The 23394-nt window shown below is 39.0% G+C and overlaps 2 protein-coding genes across 4 annotated transcripts in view; both read left to right on the top strand.

Moving 5' to 3' along the window:
- G2e3 (G2/M-phase specific E3 ubiquitin protein ligase) overlaps positions 1-6078 on the top strand; it is a 43153-nt gene extending 37075 nt beyond the window's left edge. Inside the window, exons 13-14 of one of the 2 annotated variants that reach the window (XM_035445095.1) lie at positions 514-704; positions 1581-6078. In XM_035445095.1, coding sequence (XP_035300986.1) covers positions 514-704; positions 1581-1873 — 484 coding nt within the window. In that variant the 3' untranslated portion in view covers positions 1874-6078. The remainder of the gene's footprint in view (positions 1-513; positions 705-1580) is intronic. The other variant, XM_027416293.2, reaches the window with a different exon arrangement.
- A 774-nt stretch (positions 6079-6852) lies between these two features.
- The window catches only part of Scfd1 (sec1 family domain containing 1), a 75395-nt gene continuing 58853 nt past the window's right edge, over positions 6853-23394 (top strand). For both annotated transcript variants that reach the window (XM_027416294.2, XM_027416295.2), the window contains exons 1-4: positions 6853-6960; positions 15203-15273; positions 18213-18301; positions 21762-21852. In XM_027416294.2, the coding sequence (XP_027272095.1) occupies positions 6909-6960; positions 15203-15273; positions 18213-18301; positions 21762-21852 (303 nt within the window). In that variant the 5' untranslated portion in view covers positions 6853-6908. The remainder of the gene's footprint in view (positions 6961-15202; positions 15274-18212; positions 18302-21761; positions 21853-23394) is intronic.

Here is a 23394-nt window from a genome sequence, read left to right as displayed (position 1 = left end):
TTTCTCCCTCAGCACCCTACATAGCACCTTTGGCACTGTGAAAGCTAATCAATAAGAAATGGAGGTAGTTTCCTGTTAATCTGGAGAGTGTGATTTCCCTATTTCTTGCAGTGATGTTTCATGGTGCCTCTATCAGTAAGCTTTTAACATATAGTTGGCTGGGCAACAAGAGCATTGGCAATAGTCACCATTTTACAGACCTCTGAGCCACCCTAGGTAAAGAGAATTATTCCTAGGATTTTCATTAACAATTATAGGAACAGTTTTTCAAACCATGCAAGCTAGTATTTACCACTTAGAATAAAATACAGTTTTAAAACCAGTGATATAAAATAATCAATACATTTTTTGTTGATTTGAAAGTATATCCTAATATTGTATCTCTTATCTGAATCCACATAGTAATTTTTGTTGGACTGTTTTGTTCTTTTAATCAGGTTTTTATAAAATGCCAGATAAATTTGTTATAAAACACATATATATCTATATTGGCTCATTATTTCTCTTCCCAAGTTTTAAACAGGGTCTGAAAACGCTTGGTGTCTTAGAGAAAATTCAAACTTATCCAGAAGTCTTTTATAACATACTGTGTCGTAAACCTGAGACTCTCTCTGCAAAAAGCCTCAGTGATCTTTTCACAGTCCATGGATTACCAGATGTACAAACTTTGAGGTTTTGGAAGAGTTACTTACAGGCTGTCGAGGGTACGTGAATTCTTTTCAAATGTTTATTAGTATTTTGCTCTTGACATTACGAAGACTTGTAGTTGTTTCTTGTATTTACAAAGGAAAGTTACTCAGTGCACTTATTATAAACACATACATGTATAAGTACATATATATATATATATATATATATATATATATATACATACATACATACACACACACACACACACAGTTTAAGATGGAAAGCTGTTTGGTTTGGTCTTTTGGGTTTTCGTTTCGTTTTGTTTTGTTTTGTTTTTAAGATAGTGTTTCCTGGAACTCCCCTGGAGATCAGGCTGTCCTTGAATTCACAGAAATCCACTTGCCTCTGCCTCGAGAGTGCCAAGGTTAACGGCATGTATCACCACTGCCTGCTGGAAAGCAGCTTAAGATAGAAGATAGATAGATAGATAGATAGATAGATAGATAGATAGATAGATAGATAGATAGATAGATAGAACTTCATCCTTTTCAATTTAAAATCATCCTGATTATTCTGTATCTACTTTTCACTACACCATTAGTAATTGTTAGTACACATTAATTGTATTATTCCATTTTTAGGAGAAAATTTTAATTTTGAAGTTGAAATTTTTTTCAAATTTTTGGTTTTCACCATTTAGTGTTATTTCAGCTTTTGTTGATCTATCATATTAATGATTATATAAAAGAAGTATATAATAAATGGGGAGACTGATTTTTTTTTAAGTCCTACTTTGAGATTCACTTATTGATTGTACTACTTAGCATACCTTGTGTTTTGGTTTGCTCTAGATGAATGGCAGGATCTTCAGTCTAGTTGAGAAAGTGTTTGTGATAACAACAATATGTTTGGATTTAATTTTCTTTTCTCTTTAATTGCTAACATTTCAGATGGTACATCTGCAACGACAATGGAAGACATTCTTGTGTTTACAACTGGATGTAGATCCGTTCCACCTGCTGGATTTAAACCCCCTCCTTCAATTGAATGTCTGCATATGGATTTTCCTGTTGGAAACAAATGTAGTAACAGTTTAGCTCTACCAATCATCAACACATATAAAAAGTTTCAAGAAAATATGGATTTGACAATAAAAGACACTCTAAGACTAGAAAAGGAAGAAGGGTCTCCCTCACTACCTTGGACATTAAATGTTTCTTCTAATGAGGAAATGCTTCTTTAAAGGCTGCTATTCATAACTTTATTTCTATTAATTACCACTTTGAACATTCTGACCAACTTCTTGGCTCAATAAAATTTATGACTCTCTTATAAAGGGATGTTTTGACTTTTGAACCACTGAGGGTTTGGTCAAGGTATTGTAGTCGTATTTGGTAATAGCTCTCTTTCTGTGGTTTCTTCCTAACTTCATGTGAATATTTGTAGAATAGTTGTACAAACTATTCAGCTGTACAGGTGCTCAGCTATATTAGCATGACATAAGAAAAAGCTTGCCTTGCTTTGTAAATTAGAATTACCTCTATAGGATGACATAGCTTTTACATGTTCTTTTTGTTGTCTGTTTCGTTTGTTTTCTTTGTTATTTGCTTTTCTCTACATAGTCCTGGTTGTCCTGGAACTGGCGATAGAGACTAGGCTGTCAAATTTCTATATTTTAAAGCATTAAATAGAAAAGTTGAAAAGTCATCTCATACATCAGAGCTATGGCTATGCTTTACTAGGATTTACTTTTTAAGTGTTTTTGTAATTAAGTTACCAATACAACAATTGAGTAATGATTAGTTGGAAATCCCATATAAAAAGCAGAGCTGTACAAGTAACTCTGGAACCTGTGGGTGCCCATAGGCTTAAAAGCACTGCTGATTTGTTTTTCAGATGTCCTTTTAAAGACTTAGAAAGTATATCTCATTCAGTGCCTTGCATAGTCAGTATGTTTGTCTGAATAGTCACTAGACTGTCAGGTTTGCCTACGCTACAGCTATTTATTATCAAGATTGTTGTATGGCTGATAAGATCTCACCATAGCATTCTATAGTTAACTTCTATACTTTCAAAAGATACATTGTATAAGCAATGAATAAATAATAATTTAAAACTACAAATAGTAAAAAAAAAAACTCTAATTTTGCCACATAGATATAAGTAATGTATTTTGTATATTCTTTATATACTATTTATTTTTCAATTTTCATTGTTTTGTGATAGGGTCTGTCTATAGAGCCTCACCTGTTGTAAATTTGCAGTCATTCTCCGGTAGTCACTTGGGTGCTGGGGCCATGATGTGTACCAATGTGCCCAGCAGTGTTTACTTTCTGACTGTATGAATGCTACCGGGAATAACAAGGAATCATGTACTTAAATCAGTTGAAGATATATATATATAATATATATATATATAATATATATATATATATATATTGTCTCTAGCAAGTCATCATGGCACACACTTCTAATCCATGCTCTTGGGAGGCTAAGGCAGTTGGTTCAGGAATGACAGAGCAAGTTTAAGACCATCCTGGGCTACCTGAGTCCCTGCCTCAGCAAATAATCAGAGGAGCTACTCATAGTAATGTCTTCATATTTGTGGCCTTAATAATCTAGTGCCCTAACCTATGATAAGGAAGACAAAGCCCCCCAAATTTCAGTTAAAAAAATCATGGGATTTAAGCAAAAAAAAAAAAAAAAGAAGAAGAAGAAATGAAAAGAAAACTCACGTTTTTCTTGATAATCAAAGCAGATGTCTGCTCTTGCTCATGTACTGTTAACCCCAGGAAACACCCTTAAATAACAGGATCTTAATGCCAAAGGAAAAAACTCAAATGGAATCAGTGTCATTTTCTTTGTTACCTCAGAACCCTTTGAGTTGTATTTAACATAACTAATAAAGTTCCTTTTTTAAAAATGAGCATTCAGCATTAAGGCATTCTTTATCTTATGGTAAATTTTTGCTAGATTTTCAAAAGTAATTAAATGATCCATCATCAAACCTCAACCTCAACAGGCAGCTTTCATTCCAAGTGTGTTGATAAATGGGGTCTTTATGCCTTAACCCACTTAGTTCTCATAACATTTAAAAGGCTGTTAAATCCATACAACTTAAATGCTGTTTTCTGACTTGTAGTTTGAATTAAATTTATTTCTACAATAGTAATTAGGCTAACACAATCCTCACATAGTGTTGTGGTGAGATATGGAGCCATGGGCTTCCTACAAGTAAAAAGTATTTTGCTGTTACTGCATTTACTGTATCTGTAAACATGACCTTGGTGGGAGGAATCAATAATAGCAGGATATTTATTTCTTACTGTGAAACAGATTTGAGAAGGTATTTTGGTTTGAAGATTTTGTTAGCATGGTGTGTAGGTTAATCTGTACACTTGAGGCTTATCAGAGGAACTGCAGTCTTACTCTGTCATGCTCCTTACCTGCTTGTTGTTACACTGAATTTTAAATACTTGGTTTCAGAATTATGAAGGAAACAGTTTTGTATTTAAGTAAAAAGCCTGCATTAGCATGGTCTCTGTGTTTACAAGTCCCCCTAATAATATTGGAAGCTTTTGGAACCTGTACACATTCAATGTTAAAATGATATGTAAAGGGACATATATAATGGTAAGTTTTCCCATTTACTTTAACATCCAGTTATAGTAAACTGTAAGAACTAGAGTCTGCTGATGGACATGGCTACTACTACATTGTTGTTATAAATTAGTTGTTTGGCTTCAGATAATGCAGTGTAAACCCTGAGATCACCCTTAATGATGAATTTCTTGAATGTATGCTATCTGTAACTTAGAAATGTTGTAACCCTTGAAAGAGACCCATCTTTAAATTCTGATTTTGACCAATTTCCAAATATTTCCTGATACCCTCTGTGCACCAGATATTTTGCTAAGAAGTAGTTGCACGTTAGTCTGTTTCAAATATAATGAAAATGCATAGTGCTGAGGATATAGCCCAGTGGTAGAGTGGTTTGCCTATCTATCATGTGTAAGACCTTGAGTTTTGCCCAGGGTTATGAAACACTTAAGAAAATAGGCATGAAAACTTACAAGAAAGTTTCTAAATGTTTTTATGCCACCAAATGTAAAGTGCTCATATAAATTAGATTACATAACTATTGGAATCTATCTTAGGTTTACTATTGCTGTAATGAACACCGTGAACAAAACCAACTTTGGGAGGAATGGGTTTATTTTGCTTACGTTCCCGTATCACTGTTTTTCACTGAAGTCAGTCAAGGCAGGAACTTTTAGGCAGGTGTTGGTGCAGAAGCCATGAATGATTATTTGCCCTCTTCGGCCTGTTCATTTGCTTTTTCACAGAACATGAGACCAGCCCAGGGCTGACACCACTCACAATGGATTGGGCCCTCCCCCATCAATCATTAATTAAGAAAATGCCCTTCCCCTTGGATGTCTCTAGCTAGGTCAGGAATCATAAAGGACATGATTCTGTTTTAATACAGATACTCCTTATTTTCCTTTTTAATTAACATAATAATACAAAACAATGGCTATCATGACACCTATATATATACATGTATGTAATGAACTTTAGTTATGTTCACTTCCCTTATTACCTCATACTTAAAGCCTCCCCTACTCCCACTAGTCTCTTAACCACACAGTCTACTTAAAAGATTAACAATCTTATTAAAGTGGGTAAGTTCCAAGATCCTTTACTCTGTAATTTTTAGAGATCTTGGGACTCTTAAGAAATGAATTGTTCTGGGCTATTATTTTATGATAAAACTATCCCCTAATGTGGTTTAATTATTTAAGCCAAAAATTCTAGAGTCAGATATACACAGCTACATTAAATTAACACTCTGAAGCCATGATTATAATAATACAAGATAAATATGAGACCAAGATTGTTATTAGCTTTGCTAGAGCTATTTTTATATCGTTAGTTTTCTGTGAAGTGTATTTTTCTTTAAGTTTATCCCCCACACTACACAGTATTGAACAGAAGCACACACACTGTATAAATGTTAGCATTGTCTTAGTCTTTTATGTTGATGTGCCTTATATCCTTGGAAGGAGTTTGTGGTGAGACTTAAATGGTTAAATGGCAAATTTGTACTTAAAAGTGGGAATGCTCAGGTGACTAAAGTTGAAATCATTGGAAGATGTAAAAGCCATTATGCTTCATAGTTCCTGGATACTAGAATCCAGAATAATTCCCTTAAGGCAGAAACTTCATTTCCATTATCACACACCTAGGTTGTTGAAGATTCCTTTCAAAAATTAGTAATAGCACCGAAGAAAACTCCAGTAAACATTCTATTTGATTTTTTTTTAATGCATGTGCCAGCTATAAGTAAAAGGTCATGGTTCTTGGCTAAGGTATTTCTTGATGGTTTAAAAAAATAAAATAGCCTGTTATCATTTGATAAAAATAAACATCTTTTTATCAGTCAAATAGAGCATGTGTTTTTATTGTAAGATGGAATCTGAACTTTTAAAAAATAAAAAAATTTTATTTGCAACTTTGAAATCCAAATTTTCGAAGGTGTGATTATCTCAGAATCCGACTGCTTCAGAATTAACCCTTTAATGAAATGTCATCAGTGAATTCGTTGAATTGGTAATAAGTTGTGATTGTATATATTTTTGACATTTAATAAAATCTATTATATAAATTATTGATATGGGATTTATTTCATAATCACGGGGTTTCAAATGTACTAAACCTGGCGGTGATCATCCAGATTCCTTCCCCTTAGAATAGTGGTGGTGGTGGTGGTTTTTACTTTTTACTACTGAAAGCAAGAAATTCTGCCATTTGGCTCCTCTGTAATTTTTATACCCTTGCCGACAAAAAACATTTACCTTAAGAAATAAGACTAAGAAATTTGCAGCGTTTGTAGTAAAGTTTTTGTTTTCAGAGAAAATAGGGAAGAGAACACTCCTGCTGTAATGGGAATCAAGGAAACGCAGCTTCCTGCGTTTATTTTAGTCCTTCAATTTTTACAAGCTTTTAAATCCTTAAAGATCGCTATATCAATTAGAGACTGCTGGCCCCACAGCACACCTCCGTGCCCGGAGAGGCAGTTTCAGAGCAGCGTAGGCTTGCTCCGATTGGTCGGGAACGCTACTGGGAAACCGGGAAGCACCAATGTCAGGGGCGGAGGCCGGGGGCTGGGCGGAGGAGGCGGGCCGCCTCCCTCTAGGCCCGCCCCCTGGTTCTGCTTCCGGGGCGGGAGGGTGCGCCACGTCATCTTCGAGCACCCAGTGCCAGCCGGGCAGTGGATGGTGGGAAGCAAGATGGCGGCGACGGCCAGCATTCGGGAGAGGCAAACAGGTACTCGTTCTTTCCTCCTCTGCTGTTTGTGCCTGAGCAAAGCAGCGACCTGTCTGTCTGTCGCCTTTGCTGGTTGTTCGCGTGCCTCGGAGCTGATCTTCTTGAGCTGCTCCACTTTGAGGGTGTAGGGAAGAAACAGCTATCCAGCCTTTGCCTGTGGTACAAGAGACGGAGCTTCAGGAGGCTAGATGCCACCCTACGAGGAGTCTAGATTTTTGTTTGTTCGTATTTCAAGTCTCCCAGGCTGGCTTGGTTTTCACTTTCAGTTCTGTTTTAAAAAACTGTTTCCAACACTTGAGCTGTAATCACAAAAATCTAAGTATTCTTCTCAGAGTTCCTTACATTGTGCCATCTTCTTTGGACTAGTCTTGAGTAAACCGGAAGAAACATGCCAGGTGATAATGATTTTTTTTTTTTTCTGCAGTTTGCAGAGGCTGGAGAATGTCAAATTAGCAGTGTCCCATTGCAGTTGTTCGACAGATTAGTAACCTTAAAGTGGAATAATAGCTGTATCTTAAGGAGAGCATATTTGTACAGTTTCCATTTATGCAGAAAATACATATTAACTTCCCTTGGCTTTTTAAAAAATACGAGATCCCCCTAATTTCCCTTATTTTCTGTAAACAACTCAAGTAACTTAGTAATTGCATATTGGCCCCAAAATAATGATTCATATGTAACTATGCATATAGTATATTTATGATAAATATGATATATATACTACCTTATTCCAAAGAGAATAGAAATAGGCCACAAGCCGTCAAGAATGTTTACACTTTAATTCTCTTGAAATTTTGCTCATTTGTATGAAAAATAATTGGTTACAATCAGTGCAGCATAGCAGAATGTACCTGCTTCCTTCCCTTGTCTTTTAAAAAAAAACTAATAAGTTTGGAAGAAGCATACTGAAATGTGCTTTACATTTCTCAGTAGATAATTTAATAAAATATGTCAAACACAATAAAGCATAATTTAAACATGGGAAAGTCCAAATATGATGTAAGGAATGCTTGATAATTCACTTTATATGCAAACAAATAGAAGCCCAGCTTCTTAGCAGTTTGGTTGCTAGAGCTTAATGAAACTAAATGAGTTAATTCTTACTATCCAGCAGCAACACTGTCTTGATGAAAAGGAGCTTTTTGAAAGTTGAATTTATATAACAGTAGGTTTTTTTAAATTTTATTTTTCTATTTTTGTTTTTTTTTCGAGACAGGGTTTCTCTGTATTGCTTTGGAGGTTGTCCTGGAACTTGAACTGTAGATCAAGCTGGCCTCGAACTAACCCAGATTCGCCTGCCTCTGCCTCCCGAGTGCTGGGATTAAAGGCATGCACCACGCCCAGCCAACAGTACATTTTAATATGTGCAATTGTAAAACATTAAAATCTAATATTACATTTTGTCTTTCAGTGGAAATAAACTTCATTGTAGTAAGATTCCATATTTTTACTGGTTACTTATCCTGCATCAGATATTTGTACTATAAGTGCATCTGGATCGTGTCTTATTTTCAGAAGAATAAAATCCTTTGTGTTGTGACAGTAGAAGTAATGTTTCCTTGCTTTCTATTGAGAATATTTAGGAATAACAAACCTCAAACATTCTAGGTGGAAGATGCTTTGACATAAAGTAGGTTGTAGTCCATTTGGATGGGTCAGCTAATAGTTTATGCTTTGAAAATTTGTTACTGTTTTAGGTGTTTTCTGTTGTTACCTTCATTTTATAGATGAAGAAACTAAGGTACAAAGATGTTACCTAGCATGTCCGTTTCTTGCTTTGTCTTTCTGAACTTCCACTGTCACCTCAAATACCACCGCTTTGTGAAACCTTCATGGATTACTTTCTTCTCTTTCCTATTTTCAATTCAACAGTAAGAATAAGTTGCTTGTTACTATTCCAAGTTCCCACTCATTTCCTTGCTTCTTAGTGTTGCTCAGTCCAAATCAACTGCTTTTTCTCTTACTGTGATCTCATTTGACCTTAGTTTTATTTATTTATTTATTTATTTATTTATTTATTTATTTATGTTTTTCGAGACAGGGTTTCTCTGTGTAGCTTTGGAGCCTATCCTGGCACTCTGGAGACCAGGCTGGCCTCGAACTCACAGAGATCCACCTGTCTCTGCCTCCCAGGTGCTGGGATTAAAGGTGTGCGCCACCAACAGCTTGCGGACCTCTTAGTTTTAATTTTTTATATATATGCTGGTCAGTGTTGGTCAGTGTTCTATCACTATAAAGAGACATCATATAAAGAAAACATTTAATTTGAGCTTGTTTATAGTTCCAGAGGTTTAGTCCATTATCACCATGGTGGGGAGAATGGCAGCAGGCAGGCAGACATGGTGCTGAAGAAGTTGCTGAGAGTTGTGCATCCAGATCCTCATGCAGCAGTAACAGAGAGCCTCTGGGCATGAATGGGTTTTTGAAACTTCAAGGCCCAACCCCAGTGACACACTTTATCCGTCAAGGCCATACCTCCCATTCCTTTCAAATAGTGCCACTCCCTGGTATCCACATACTCTGCTCTCTGAGCCTAAGGGGGAGGCATTCTCTTTCAAACCCCCACAGCTGATGATTCCCAGGTAGGCTCTATTTGAATGCAGGCCACTTGTTATCAGTTAATGAAAGCTTCGTTCTTATCGTTGCTTATGTAAAACTCCATCTGAGTTTCTCTTTTTATTACTTTAACTCAGTTCAGATTTGTCAGTAAGTCATTCCAGTTTACAACCATCTGATCCCTGTTGCTGTCCCCCAACAAAGTCTCCTTGAGTTCCTACAATCACTTTCTGTAGTTTTTGCTTTTACAACCTTGTTTCCTTTCATTCTTTTACAGATAGCACCTACACTAACATGGCACACATTTGCCCCAAACCTTCTAATAGCTTATTTTCATTATGGTAAACGAGAGTGATCCCCAGGTCCACATAGGCTAATCTCTGCCTATCTTGCCCACTTTGTTGCCTTTCTTCAATCCCATATCCCAATGTCCCCACCCTTTGTTTGTGTTTCCTCTTGGTAAGTAACTTGTATGGCTCACTTCCTCTAGGTCTTTACTCAAATATGTGTTTCTCAGGAGGCCTTCCTAATCACTATTTAAAATTATATTCCACTTCACTTTTCTCCTTTCCTGGCCCAATTTTTCTTCTCATATATCATATATTTTATTTTGTGTATGCCCTTTGTCCCTCAGCAAGAATAATGAAAACTGCATGAAGACAGGTAATTTTTATTCAGGCTGTTTTCCTCATGCGATCCCCTATATTTAGGGCCGTATCTAGTACCTGCTAAGCACTCAATAAATGGAGGGATGAATGAGCGAATGAATGAGCAAAGCATTTATGTAAATGACAGTGTTTGCTCAATAAATGATTGAAGAAAATTTTCTGGGTAAGAATGAAGCTACCTTCACCAAATATAAGAACGTAGGGTAATATATCTAGAGCCCATAAAGAAAATTAGTTTATCTTTTCCACTAGAAGCGGTGACTTAACCACTGTCGCTTGAAACTCTGATGAAGTCAAATTGCATTCTTTTATCACTCTTTAAACACGTGCATGTGCTTCATTACAAATTAGTTGGATCAAAATGTCTTTGAACAAGTTAGCCAAGGCTCAGAGTTGGAGAAGCTTTCCTAATTGAGCCAAGACAAATGTGACATTATCTGCTGCTACTGGCCTTTCATGATGAGATGAATTAGCATGTATTAACTCTGGAGAATGCCAGGTGCCACCTTACATGGCAGCCCAGCTTGTTCTTCCTGCTTGCCACTGAGTCAAGAATATGACTGCTTCTCCTAGAAATTGGGTTTTCTTGTGTCTTTATGCCTGGCCATGAGAAGAAAGCCCAGCTGAGAGCATAGTCAATCCAGGAGCACTGGGTTCACGCTATTTGTGTGCCTATCTGCAATACCACTGCCTCTGGCACTCTTTGAAGTGGGCATCAGTTGTTGGTAAGGTGTATTATTGTAGAACCAACATTTTTCAGGAAAAAAAAAATATGTTGGTCTGGCAAGATGGCTCGGCAGGTAAAGGCACTTGCCACTAAACCTTATGACCTGAGCTTGATCTCTAGGACCCACATGGTAGAAGAAAAGAACCAACTCCCACAAGTTGTCCTATGGTCTCCCATGTATGGTCTGACATATGTGCATGCACACAGGTACACACAATAAATAAACATAAAAAAGAAAAGTTTATGTACACACATAAATATTGTAGCTTACTTAGCTCTCTCCATGGTTTCTGCAACAGTAGACTCAGACAACTGCAAATCAAAGCTATTATAAGTAAAATGTGTCTGTACTAAATGTGTTCAGACATTTTTCTTGTTATTGTTCCTTAAACATGCGGTACAACAAACATCCTGTCATTAACATTGGTCTAGGTATTGATAGCTAATCTAACCATGACTTAAAGGAGTCCCCCTAGATGATATGCAAATACTATACCATTTTATTTTTAAAATATTATCAAAGAAAATTTTTACAATTCAATCTGAAGGACTTGAGCATCCAAGGAATTTTGGTATCTAAAAGAGGTCCTGATGGGGTGACTGAGCAGTGCTGAAGAGAGGTTCTGATGGGAATGACTGAGCAGTGCTGAAGAGAGGTTCTGATGGGAATGACTGAGCAGTGCTGAAGAGAGGTCCTGATGGGAATGACTGAGCAGTGCTGAGCATTCTAAGAGAGGTCCTGATGGGGTGACTGAGCAGTGCTGAAGAGAGGTTCTGATGGGAATGACTGAGCAGTGCTGAAGAGAGGTTCTGATGGGAATGACTGAGCAGTGCTGAAGAGAGGTCCTGATGGGAATGACTGAGCAGTGCTGAAGAGAGGTCCTGATGGGGTGACTGAGCAGTGCTGAAGAGAGGTTCTGATGGGAATGACTGAACAGTGCTGAAGAGAGGTCCTGATGGGAATGACTGAGCAGTGCTGAAGAGAGGTCCTGATGGGAATGACTGAGCAGTGCTGAAGAGAGGTCCTGATGGGGTGACTGAGCAGTGCTGAAGAGAGGTCCTGATGGGAATGACTGAGCAGTGCTGAAGAGAGGTCCTGATGGGAATGACTGAGCAGTGCTGAAGAGAGGTTCTGATGGGAATGACTGAACAGTGCTGAAGAGAGGTCCTGATGGGAATGACTGAGCAGTGCTGAAGAGAGGTTCTGATGGGAGTGACTGAGCAGTGCTGAAGAGAGGTTCTGATGGGAATGACTGAACAGTGCTGAAGAGAGGTCCTGATGGGAATGACTGAGCAGTGCTGAAGAGAGGTTCTGATGGGAATGACTGAACAGTGCTGAAGAGAGGTCCTGATGGGAGTGACTGAGCAGTGCTGAAGAGAGGTTCTGATGGGAGTGACTGAGCAGTGCTGAAGAGAGGTTCTGATGGGGTGACTGAGCAGTGCTGAAGAGAGGTCCTGATGGGGTGACTGAGCAGTGCTGAAGAGAGGTTCTGATGGGAATGACTGAGCAGTGCTGAAGAGAGGTCCTGATGGGAATGACTGAACAGTGCTGAAGAGAGGTCCTGATGGAGTGACTGAACAGTGCTGAAGAGAGGTTCTGATGGGAATGACTGAGCAGTGCTGAAGAGAGGTCCTGATGGGAATGACTGAGCAGTGCTGAAGAGAGGTCCTGATGGGAATGACTGAACAGTGCTGAAGAGAGGTTCTGATGGGAGTGACTGAACAGTGCTGAAGAGAGGTTCTGATGGGAATGACTGAACAGTGCTGAAGAGAGGTCCTGATGGAGTGACTGAACAGTGCTGAAGAGAGGTTCTGATGGGAATGACTGAACAGTGCTGGAGAGGTCCTGATGGGAATGACTGAACAGTGCTGAAGAGAGGTCCTGATGGAGTGACTGAACAGTGCTGAAGAGAGGTTCTGATGGGAATGACTGAACAGTGCTGAAGAGAGGTCCTGATGGGAATGACTGAACAGTGCTGAAGTGCTGTTCTTTTCGATGATAGCACTGAAGCATGGGAATGACTGATGCTGAAGAGAGGTCACTGAACAGTGCCTGATGGTGACCTACCTCAACCTTCAAGTGTTTAATCACTCTTTCAGTAGGCCAATATGCTATAAGGTTATTTGTGTATTATATAGTTCTGTGTTGGTAGTTTGGATTGTAGGTTATTCTGTATTACCTTAAATGCTTTAAAGAAAATCAAAGTAGCCCAGCATGATGGCACTCAGGAGGCAGACGCAGGCCAGATGTCTCTGAGTTTGAGAACTCTACAGCACAGAATTTAATCCTAGCACTCAGGAGGCAGATCTCTGTGAGTATGGTGTTCATAGTAATTTCCAAGGCAACCAGTGCTACAATAAGGACCTGTCTCAAAATAAAGTAGATTTCAAAGTAGTCAGTTTCTTTTTTTTTTTTCTTTTCTGTTTTTGTTGTTGTTTTGTCCTTTACATCATGTGTATTGATCCCATCCATTTTTCCACCCCTGTACCCCCTCCCCAATTAAAAATTTAAGAGTAAAAAGGAAAAAATAAAAATAAAAGGGGGAAAATTAAAAGTTTCGTCCTGGAAGCTGCAGTATGACAGTGAGTCACGCTACAAACACTGTTGTCCATGTATCTTTACCTGCAAGTGTTCATTGCAGAGAGTCATTGGTCTGGTTCAAGGCCCTGGTTTCTACTACACTATTGATGCTGGGCCCTCACTAGGACTCTTCTTGGATATCCTTCTGTTGCCCTGTGCTGTGGAGATCCTCCAGCTTCTGGTCTGCCAGTCAGGTCCCTTCACATGCTCCAGCAGATCACAGATGGGGTACATGGTGGAGCCGGCCAAGTCATAACCTGGGCCTGGGCCTGGGCCTGGGCCTGGGCCTGGGCCTGGGCAGCTGTAGGGCCCCGCCACCAGTTCTCCCTTGTCCTCACCACAGGGTAAGCTCTCCAGATTGCCCCAGCTAATTCACCCCTTGCAGCAGTAAGCCAGGAGTGGGGCCAGTTCTGCTTTCATACCCTCAGAGTCAGCTCTACCATACCTGCACCATCAGGGTCTGCCGTATCGTGTTGCCCAGGTACAGGGGCCACTTTCCTGTGTACTGCAGCTGGTTAAGGGTAGGGACTGCCCTCCCACTCTTAGGACCCTGGGCCTCCACCTGCCTCAGGCGTTGGTGGGTGGGAGGTAGGGGGAGGGCATTTCTCCTCTGACAGTGGATAGGTAGCCAGTGTTGAATCACCTGATATGTACATTTTCTTGAATGCTTGGCCATCTCAATTTCAAGTGCTTGCATTCAGGAAATCACAGGTTTGATCCCCAGCAACCCTTAAAAACTAGGGGGTGTGGTAGTGCATGCCTGTCTGTAATTCCAGTATTTAGGAGGTAGAGACAGAACATTAGAAGGTCAACTGTACATGGAACTCAAGACTGACTTAATGAGACTATATCTATAAAAAAAAAAAAAAAAGGCACACACACACACACACATAGAAGTAGCACCAGCACAGTAGATTTTCATTTTCCTTAGAAAATGTTTATCTGCTTCGGTCTATGAACAGATGAGCAATAGAAACCACCAAGTACTGCAATATATAACGCATGGCTGCTCTGGTTTTTGAAGGTGTATAACTTCAATTACTAGTTATCTACTACAATACAAAGTCTCATTTCCCCCCAGGATTATAAAATAATTAAGTTGTATAACATTTCAGTGGGTTTATTGGCTTTACTCTTGAGTAACTAAAATGGGCTTCCATATGAAACAGTGAAGCATGCCATAGATAATCTTTGTTCTTATAATGATTGTTCCTAATCTGTGCTGTCAGCCAGATAGTTAGTAGACAACAGTAGCAACTAGCTCTTAAGGCTGCTGCAAGTTCATAATCAAAGCAGTTTCTTTTGGTGTGTGTATGAAAGGCTGTGGGATTATCAGGAGAAATGCAAAAGTGCTTTTTCAGGAGTATGAGGTTTTTGTCATTTTTGTTTCCCAGTGTCAAGAGTCAAAACCATGTATGCTGGTCAAGAGCTGTACTACTGTGCTATGCCCCCAGGCCCTGAGCTGCTTTTTTCCCCCCAAACAGTTTTTATACCTTCTTTTGGGACAGGTGCTTTTGTTGTTGTTGTTGCTCCCAAATGGATGCCAATTGGCTGTTGATGAAATTATCTTATAAGATCTGACCTGAGTTTCTACACATTCAGTCATTTCATTAGTCAGTTTTGTTAGCATTCATTTATGCATTTTGTTTATAGTGAGGAAAAAATAAAAGCCTGCTACAAATAACTGATGTTGTAAACTTTTCTTTTCAGTGGCTCTGAAGCGTATGTTGAATTTCAATGTGCCGCATGTTAAAAACAGCACTGGAGAACCAGTATGGAAGGTAAGAGCTGCTTTGGTGGGAACTGTGGCCTTTTTCTTAGCCCTGAAATGATAGTAATTGGAAGAAATTTCTTGTAAATTTAAAATTAGTAGTATATTTTAATTAGAATTCATGAATTTTTTATTTTCTTTTATTATCCCCTAGACAATATAGTTGTTTACATAGAATATATAGTATGCAAGAGGATCATGTAGGATATGTTCAGTGTTCTGTCATTTGTAGAAGGGACTTGAGTGTCCAAGGATTTGATATCTTGGAGGGTCCTGGAACCAAACCCCAAGACTATCTAGGGCCTACTGTATATTCTCCCTCTCTCTATATACATAGAGTTGTGATAACATTTACATTGTAGGTGAGGTACAAAAGAGATTACCGCTAGTAACTGTTGCAGCATCTCTGCTCTTGTGTTTTCAAGGGATTGTAAAGTTGAACAAAGGTCACTGGAGAGTAAGCACTGTGGTAGTGTGGCGTAGGTCTGATAACAAGACAGCACTAAGTGACTAAAGAGTAGGGAGGCACAGTGGACAGAGACATTGTCCCTGCCTTGGGTAGTGTAGAGCAGAACTGCAAGATGCTTTGACAGAGTGGAAAAGGATAAAAGATAGATGAAACTTCTTCGTGCTGCTCCGAGGGATTTACATTATGGGTTGTTTATTACTGTAATTTTCCATTTAGTATTTTGTGACCATGGTTGTCTACAGATAACAGACTGCAGAAGTAAAAGCTGCAGGTAAGGGACTACTATTTATTTAAGGTTTAAATAGAGAGGAGTTGTGAAAGACTTAGCACCTTTTAGAGCCACAGCAGAAAGATTGTAGTTTCTCTAAAGAAATTCCTGGCATTTAAGAATAATAACATGTAGGATGTCTCCTGAGCAAACTGGGAGCATGGGGGGCAGAGGGGGACGAAAAGGGTGTTAGGAGGAAGAGGAGCGGGGAGGAGGACATGAGGGAGCAGGAAGATTGAGCCGGAGAAGTATAGCAGAGAGTGAGAAAAGAGATACCAAAATAGAGGGAGACATTAGAGTTTTAAAGAGAAACCTGGCACTAGGGAAATGTCCAGAGATCTACAAGGATGACCCCAACTACCAATCTAAGCAATAGTGGAAAGGCTACCTTCAGTGCCCTTCCCCTATAATGAGATTGATGACTGCCTTATATGCCAAACTGGAGCCTTCATCCAGTAGCTGATGGAAACAGAAGCAGAGACCCACAGCTAAGCACTGAGCCCAACTCCTGGAATCCAGTTGTTGAGAGGGAGAAGTGATGAGCAAAGGGGTCAAGACTGGGCTGGGGAAACCCACAGAAACAGCTGACCTGAACAAGGTGGAGCTCATGGACCCCAGACATAGGATGGAACCAGGCCCCCTGAACGTGGGTGTCAGGAGGCCTGGACAGTCTATGGGGCCTCTAGTAGTGGAACAGTATTTATCCTTAGTGTACGAATGGACTTTGAGAGACCATTCCACATAGAGGGATACTCTCTCAGTCTAGACACACAGGGGAGGGACTAGGCCCTGCCCCAAATGATGTGACAGACTTTGATGATCCCCCATGGGGGGCCTCACCCTCCCTGGGGAGCAGAAGGGGGATGGGATGGGGGTTAGTGGGGGACAGGGGAGGCTGGAAGGGAGAGGGAACTGGGATTGATATGTAAAATAATATTGTTTCTAATTTAAATACCCCCCAAAGAATAGCATGTAATAACAATAGCAGAATTCATTTCACCTCAGCAGTTTCTTTCTCTAAGAGTCACTACAACAATTGGAAACCCAACCGTTGAAGATGTCATTTGTCAGCCTAACCTCCAAAGATAATAGTGAGTTGTCAGGCTGAAATGGAGTTCTATACTCAGGGACATTTGTTTTATTTGTGGTTTTTGTTAGTTTTGTGGTTGATATTAAGACATTATCTGGCTGGCCTCAAGCTCACTGTAGTCCTGCCTCAGCCCCTGAGGGTGCCATTACAGGTGTGAGCTACTGCATCTGGCTTAGGGACTTCACTTTTTAAGTCAGTATCTAGTTTACCTAAGATGATTAAATTCCTAAATTTTCTTTATAATGTTGGAACTTGTTATATTTGAGGGTTTTTATTTCATGTGTATGGCTCTTTTCCTCTGTATGTATACATGTGTACCACGTGAGTGGCTGGTGCTTGTGGTGTCCAGAAAAGCATATTGGATTCCCCAGAACTAAATTTTCAGATGATTGTGAGCTGCCATCTGAGTGCTGTGGATCCAGCCTGTGTCCTTTGAAGAGTTGCCAGTGCTCTTACCACAGACCTGTATCTCCAGCCCAGCATTTTAGTTTTAAAAGGGACTTAATTTTTATTTCATCTTTACAGAGTCTTAGAAAGGATATATATGAACTAGGCAAAAAAAATAGGTCAAGTATAAATTTGCTGTATGTTCAAAGTTCTTTATTAAAGGTTAAAATAAAGATTTTGTAGTCTGGTTTTTAAACTTAACAATATTTTATAAAATGTTTCTAAAATTGTTCTTTTATTTAAATCTAACTGATGATGTTTTATTTATTTTTTTAATTAATTTTTATTTAAATTACAAACAATCTTATTTTACATACCAATCCCAGTTCCTTCTCCCTCTGGTCCTCCCATTCACCCCACCATCTCTCCATGCCACCCCCATCCACTCCTCAGGGAGGATGAAGCCTCCCTTGGGGATCTTATTTTTTAATTAATTTGTATTTTATTTAAATTAAAAACAATCTTATTTTACATCCCAATCCCAGTTCTTCTGCTGATGTTTTAAAGACTATATAACTACAGATAGGCATTTGGGTAGTAACGGAAGTACTAAACTAAACATGGAAAAGAATTCAGTATACTGATTACTAAGTGAAGTTGACTTCAATGTTATCTTAAATGTGGGTTCACGGTTGTTCATTAATAATGATGTTTAAACAAACCACTTTTTTAAAGGTACTCATTTATGACAGATTTGGCCAAGATATCATCTCTCCTCTGCTGTCTGTGAAGGAGCTGAGAGACATGGGGATCACTCTGCATCTGTGAGTTTTAACATATTTCTTTTATTTATTTGTTTGTTTGTTTATTTATTATGTATACAGTATTCTGTCTGCAAGCCAGAAGTGGGCACCAGATGGTTGTGAGCCACCATGTGGTTGCTGAGAAATGAACTCAGGACCTCTGGAAGAGCAGCCAGTGCTCTTAACCTTTGGCATTCCTCAACCTCTAAGAGATTTTGCCTAATTGAAGTATACTTTAAAAGAATCTAAATTAGTTTGTAACATGAGCTTTTAAAGTGACTAAATGAAGTAATAGCCATCAAATCTTTGCTTTCTTGATTGCTAAGTTTAATTGTCTGATATGTTTGATAATAAAACAAATTCCACTACTTTAGAGACCCCCTTGTAGATCATCTGGAGGAAATGTACCTGAAGACATGCTGCTACTTTATGTACTAAAGGAATCCAGTTTAGGGAGTTTTAGCCTACTTGTGTTTTATCTATTTATGATGTTAGAATCAACCTTTATTCTATTATTTTTTTTTGTTTGTTTCTTTCTTTGTTTGTTTTGTTTTTCGAGACAGGGTTTCTCTGTGGCTTTGGAGGCTGTCCTGGCACTCGCTCTGGAGACCAGGCTGGCCTCAGACTCACAGAGATCCACCTGCCTCTGCCTCCCGAGTGCTGGGATTAAAGGCGTGCACCACCAATGCCCGGCAATTCTATGATATTTTTAATCGAAACTACTATTTTACTCATATGATTGTCAGTGAGTATCATATCAGAATTTGCTTTGATCAGCTTGAATTCTTCAGTGTGTAATTATGTACTGAGTTAGAATAGTATGTTATATTGATTCTACTTTTTAAAAACTCATTCATCTGTATGTGTAATGGTTGTGGGGAGGCACATGTGGCAGTGAGAGGACAACTTGCAGGAATCCTCTCTTCTTCCACCATTTGGTTCCAGGGAAAGACTTGGGTCACAGGCTTGGCCAAAAGCACCTTTACTGCTGAGCCACCTCTCCAGACCCTGGTACTTCTTTGGTGCTACTGCTGCTGGGGGTTATCCCTAGGAGCCTGGCAAGACCTCTGCACTGAACCCTGCCTCCAAGCCCAACTGAATCAATTATAAATACACCTTATTCTTTTTTTTTTCCTTTTTGCATTTTAAAGTTAGACTCCCTGTTACAATTGATATCATAGTTGGAACCTTTCTTTAATATACAAAATATTTTTTTAAATTTTTGACTACCTTATTTTGATACAAATATCTATTTCACTTTTATGTAAACTTTGTGTTTTGTTTTGTTTTGTTTTGAGACAGATTATCACAATGTAGTCCTGGCTGGCATGGAACTTCCTCTGTAGATCACATCAGCCTTGAACTCACAGAAACCTATCTGTCTGTGCCTCCTGAAGGCTGAGATTAAAGGCATGCACCATCAATCATTCTCCTCCCTGTTTGTTTTGCTTTTTAAGATTTATTTTTAGGACTGGAGAGATGGCTCAGCAGTTAAGAGCACTGGCCGCTCTTCCAGAGGACCAGGGTTCAATTTGCAGCACCCATGTAGCAGTTCAAACTCTCTGGAACTCCAGTTCTAGGTGATCTGGAACTAGACACACAGACACACATGCAGGCAAAATGCCAATACTCATGACTAACTTTTAAAAGATTTAGTTTTACGTGTGTGTATGTGCGTGGTGTTGTTATGCATATGCATGTAGATGCTCTCAGAGGCCAGAAGGCATTGGGTCCTCTGGAGCCGGAGTTACAGGTGGTTTTAAGCTGCCTGACTTGGGAGCTCGGAACCAAACTAAGGTCCTCTGCTAGACTAGTGTATACTCTTAACCACTGAGCTATCTTTCTAGCCCTTCCTCTTATATTGGATTTGAAATGGCTAACATGTTAATTCTTACAGACTAAAGTGGTTTAGCTCCATGCTGTCCTTAGTCTAGTATTTTTTAAATAGGTGTTGCTTTCCACTGACACCTTATTAAGTATTTAACTTCGTGTTACTAGTGAACAGACTAGAGTTTAGAAAATGTGACTGCCACATAACTGTGACCATGTTTGTCCGCTAATGCTTTGCTATTTGTCTAGTGACTCATAGTAGCTTAGTAGCAGTGACAAACATAAGTGAGATCTAGCTTCATACCAGTCTAAGGATAACAGGATAGTCTGCTTATTTGAGAGTAGTGGAAGCAGAGATCTGTTGTGACCAGAGCATGGCAAGGCTGTATAGCCATGGACAATCCCTGACAGCTTGGCCTCTCCTGAATAAACTTCATCAGTTATTTTATGCTCTGCAAGCTAGTTTAGGCCGATTTGAAGGAAATAGTAACCACGGGTTTCTAGAATTGCGGTTATTACCATGTAGATAGTTGGGCAGATAGCACACAAAGAAAAAAGCCTATGACTGCCAACACATACTTGTCATTGCTGATGTGACATCTGGACAGATGGGAGGTTGGTAAATGCATCTTTACTGGCAGCATGAGCACCTTTCTTTCACTCTTGCTGATTACAGAGATGACGGAAGAGTTACATACCTAGAATGTTAGCCATATTTGCTGTCATTATAACTAATGTCATTATACTATTTGTCATTGTAACATGACAAATAGTTGTTTTTTTTTTAATGTGAAATTGAGACAGTTAGATGAAATTATTCCCTGAATCACCAAGAGAAAACTTTAACATGTCATGTCGTCTTTGAGATTCTTAGATGATCTCCTGTGCATTCTGTTAGGAAGCAACAGATTGATCAAAATGGACTTGGGGATGTAGCTCAGTGGGAAAATCTGTGCTTAGCATATGCAAGCTCCTGGTTTCCATCCACACCTTCATGCAGAAGATAAAAAGCTGTAAGGAAATATTCTTTTACTTGTCATTTTTAAGTGGTGATTAATCCTTGTGTGCTTAAATTCTTATGTTCCCTCCAAAGATACCAACCTTGTTTTCCTTCATGTACCCTCTCCCTGTATTTCTATGAAGATGAAGTTGAATTTTGAATGTATTTAGTTGTCCTTCAAGGAGAATATCTGGCCATATGAAATACTAATAATGTGTAAAGTGGGGAAAGAAAGAAATGATCCTACAAATGGAGGTTACTAATGCCAGCAGTGTGAATTTTTCTTTCTCTTTCTAAGGAAGGCTAGGTTAACTATGTGACTAATAGCAATACGAGTGTTGTGACTACTAGTCACTGAGCTATAGGCTTCTAGTTTGAGAAATATTCTTTTAAAGGTTTTTTAAATTTTTATATCATGTGCATTGGTGTTTTGCCTGCATGTATGTCTGTGTGATGATGTCGGATCCCCCCGGATCTGGAGTTATAGTTTGAGCTGCCATGTGGATGATGGGAATTGAACCCAGGTCCTTTGGAAGAGCAACCAGTACTCTTAAGTGGGCTCTCCACCCTGAGAAATACTCTTTTAAACTGTCTTTTTAAAAAGTACCTGAGGCGAAAAAGTGATATGTTGTTGTTCTTTCTGTCTTCTAGCCTTTTGCACTCAGATCGGGATCCGATTCCAGATGTTCCTGCAGTGTACTTTGTGATGCCAACTGAAGAGAATATTGACAGGATGTGCCAGGTAACAAGGGCATTCTTATTTTATCTGAAACTTAAAATTACCTGATTGTTTGAATATCAAAACATCTTTTTTTTTCTTTAAAAAATGTCTTAGATGCTTAATATAGAGAATCATAAATTACTTTACTAGCTTCCACTTTGATTCTGGATATTATCTTTTAATAGAGTAGATTCATATTCTTTGGCTGGAGAAGCATTTTATCAGCAAATACTACTTCTGCCTTATTAAAGTACTTGGTATCGCCTTGTGGAGACTGCCTCTACCCCCAGCACTCAAAGCTGATGTAAGAGGGCTGTTGGTTGAAGACACTGTGCTACCGAGTGAGCTCATGTCTCAAAACAAACAACAATAACAAATCTGAAAATAGGAAACCTAACTGTTCTAGCTTGGAAGGCAGAGTTTTACTTTCCTTAGGTTAACAGGAACCCTGAGACCAGGAAGTTTGCCGTGTGCAGTTACATGGACTGCTATGCACTCAGCAAGTGCCCCTGCCTGTTTGATCCGTCACCTTAGTTTCCCTATGTTTTAGTTACTTTTCCACTTGCTATGGTAAAACACTCTGACAAAAGCAACTTAAGGAAGGTTTTATTTTTACTCAGAGTTTGAGGTTACAGTCCCTTGTGGGGAAGCCATAGCAGCAAACATTTGAGGCAACTGGTCATAGTGTATCCACTGTCAAGACTATGAGAGGAGTGAATGTATGTGCTCAGGTGGCTTTTTCCTTTCATGTAGATCAGGCTTCTAACCCAGAGAATGAGTGGGGCTTCTTGCCTCACTTCCCGAGGGTTATCCCCCCCGCATGATTCTAGGCCTCCTCAAGTTGACAACAAGATTAACCCTCACATTCATTTTCATTGTCCACTGTGTCATATCCTGAATGTAAGGTGACCAGTATAGCTATAGGCATTGAACCTCTGCTCTTGGCAAGATGAAAAGTGAACTCTGCCAGTCCTGAGTTGAGTTTGACCTGGAAACTTAGGTCTTTCCAGAAACTCCTAGAGGACTCCTATAAGTCTCACTGAGTACAGTTAGCTGCAAGAAAGACTGTGTATGTTAATAATTAGATTATTACCACCCAAAGAAAATTTGTATTCTTTTTATAAGGAACGAGACAAGGTGTATCAAGTAGGTAGCCATTAGTGTTGTCACAAGTCATATATTATATCAACTGTCACATTAAGTTGCTATTCCCATTTTTAATGAAGGTCATACATTTTATATGTATATTTATATGTACATTTTATATGTATACTTATATACATTTTTATATACAATTTAACTTCATTCACCTAGCTTCCCCTTTACTCTGCACAAAGCCAACTGAAGAGGTTCTGCTTATTAGCCTCTTCCTTTTTAAATAACAGCTCTGTTTCAGTATAACCCTCATGTAACTTATTCACAGGACTGTGCAGCCATAGCCACAGTCAGATTCAGAACATACTTATCACCTCACAAAGAAACTTTGAATCTCTAACTTCTTCATTGCCAATCCGGACCCTTTCCTCTTCCTGTCTCTGAGTTAGTTTGTTTTTATTCTATTTA

Source organism: Cricetulus griseus, chromosome 5, assembly GCF_003668045.3.
Source record: "Cricetulus griseus strain 17A/GY chromosome 5, alternate assembly CriGri-PICRH-1.0, whole genome shotgun sequence".
Classification (NCBI taxonomy): domain Eukaryota; kingdom Metazoa; phylum Chordata; class Mammalia; order Rodentia; family Cricetidae; genus Cricetulus; species Cricetulus griseus.
The sequence above is the reverse complement of the archived record's forward strand: the minus strand, read 5'-3'. Positions and strand labels throughout refer to the sequence as shown.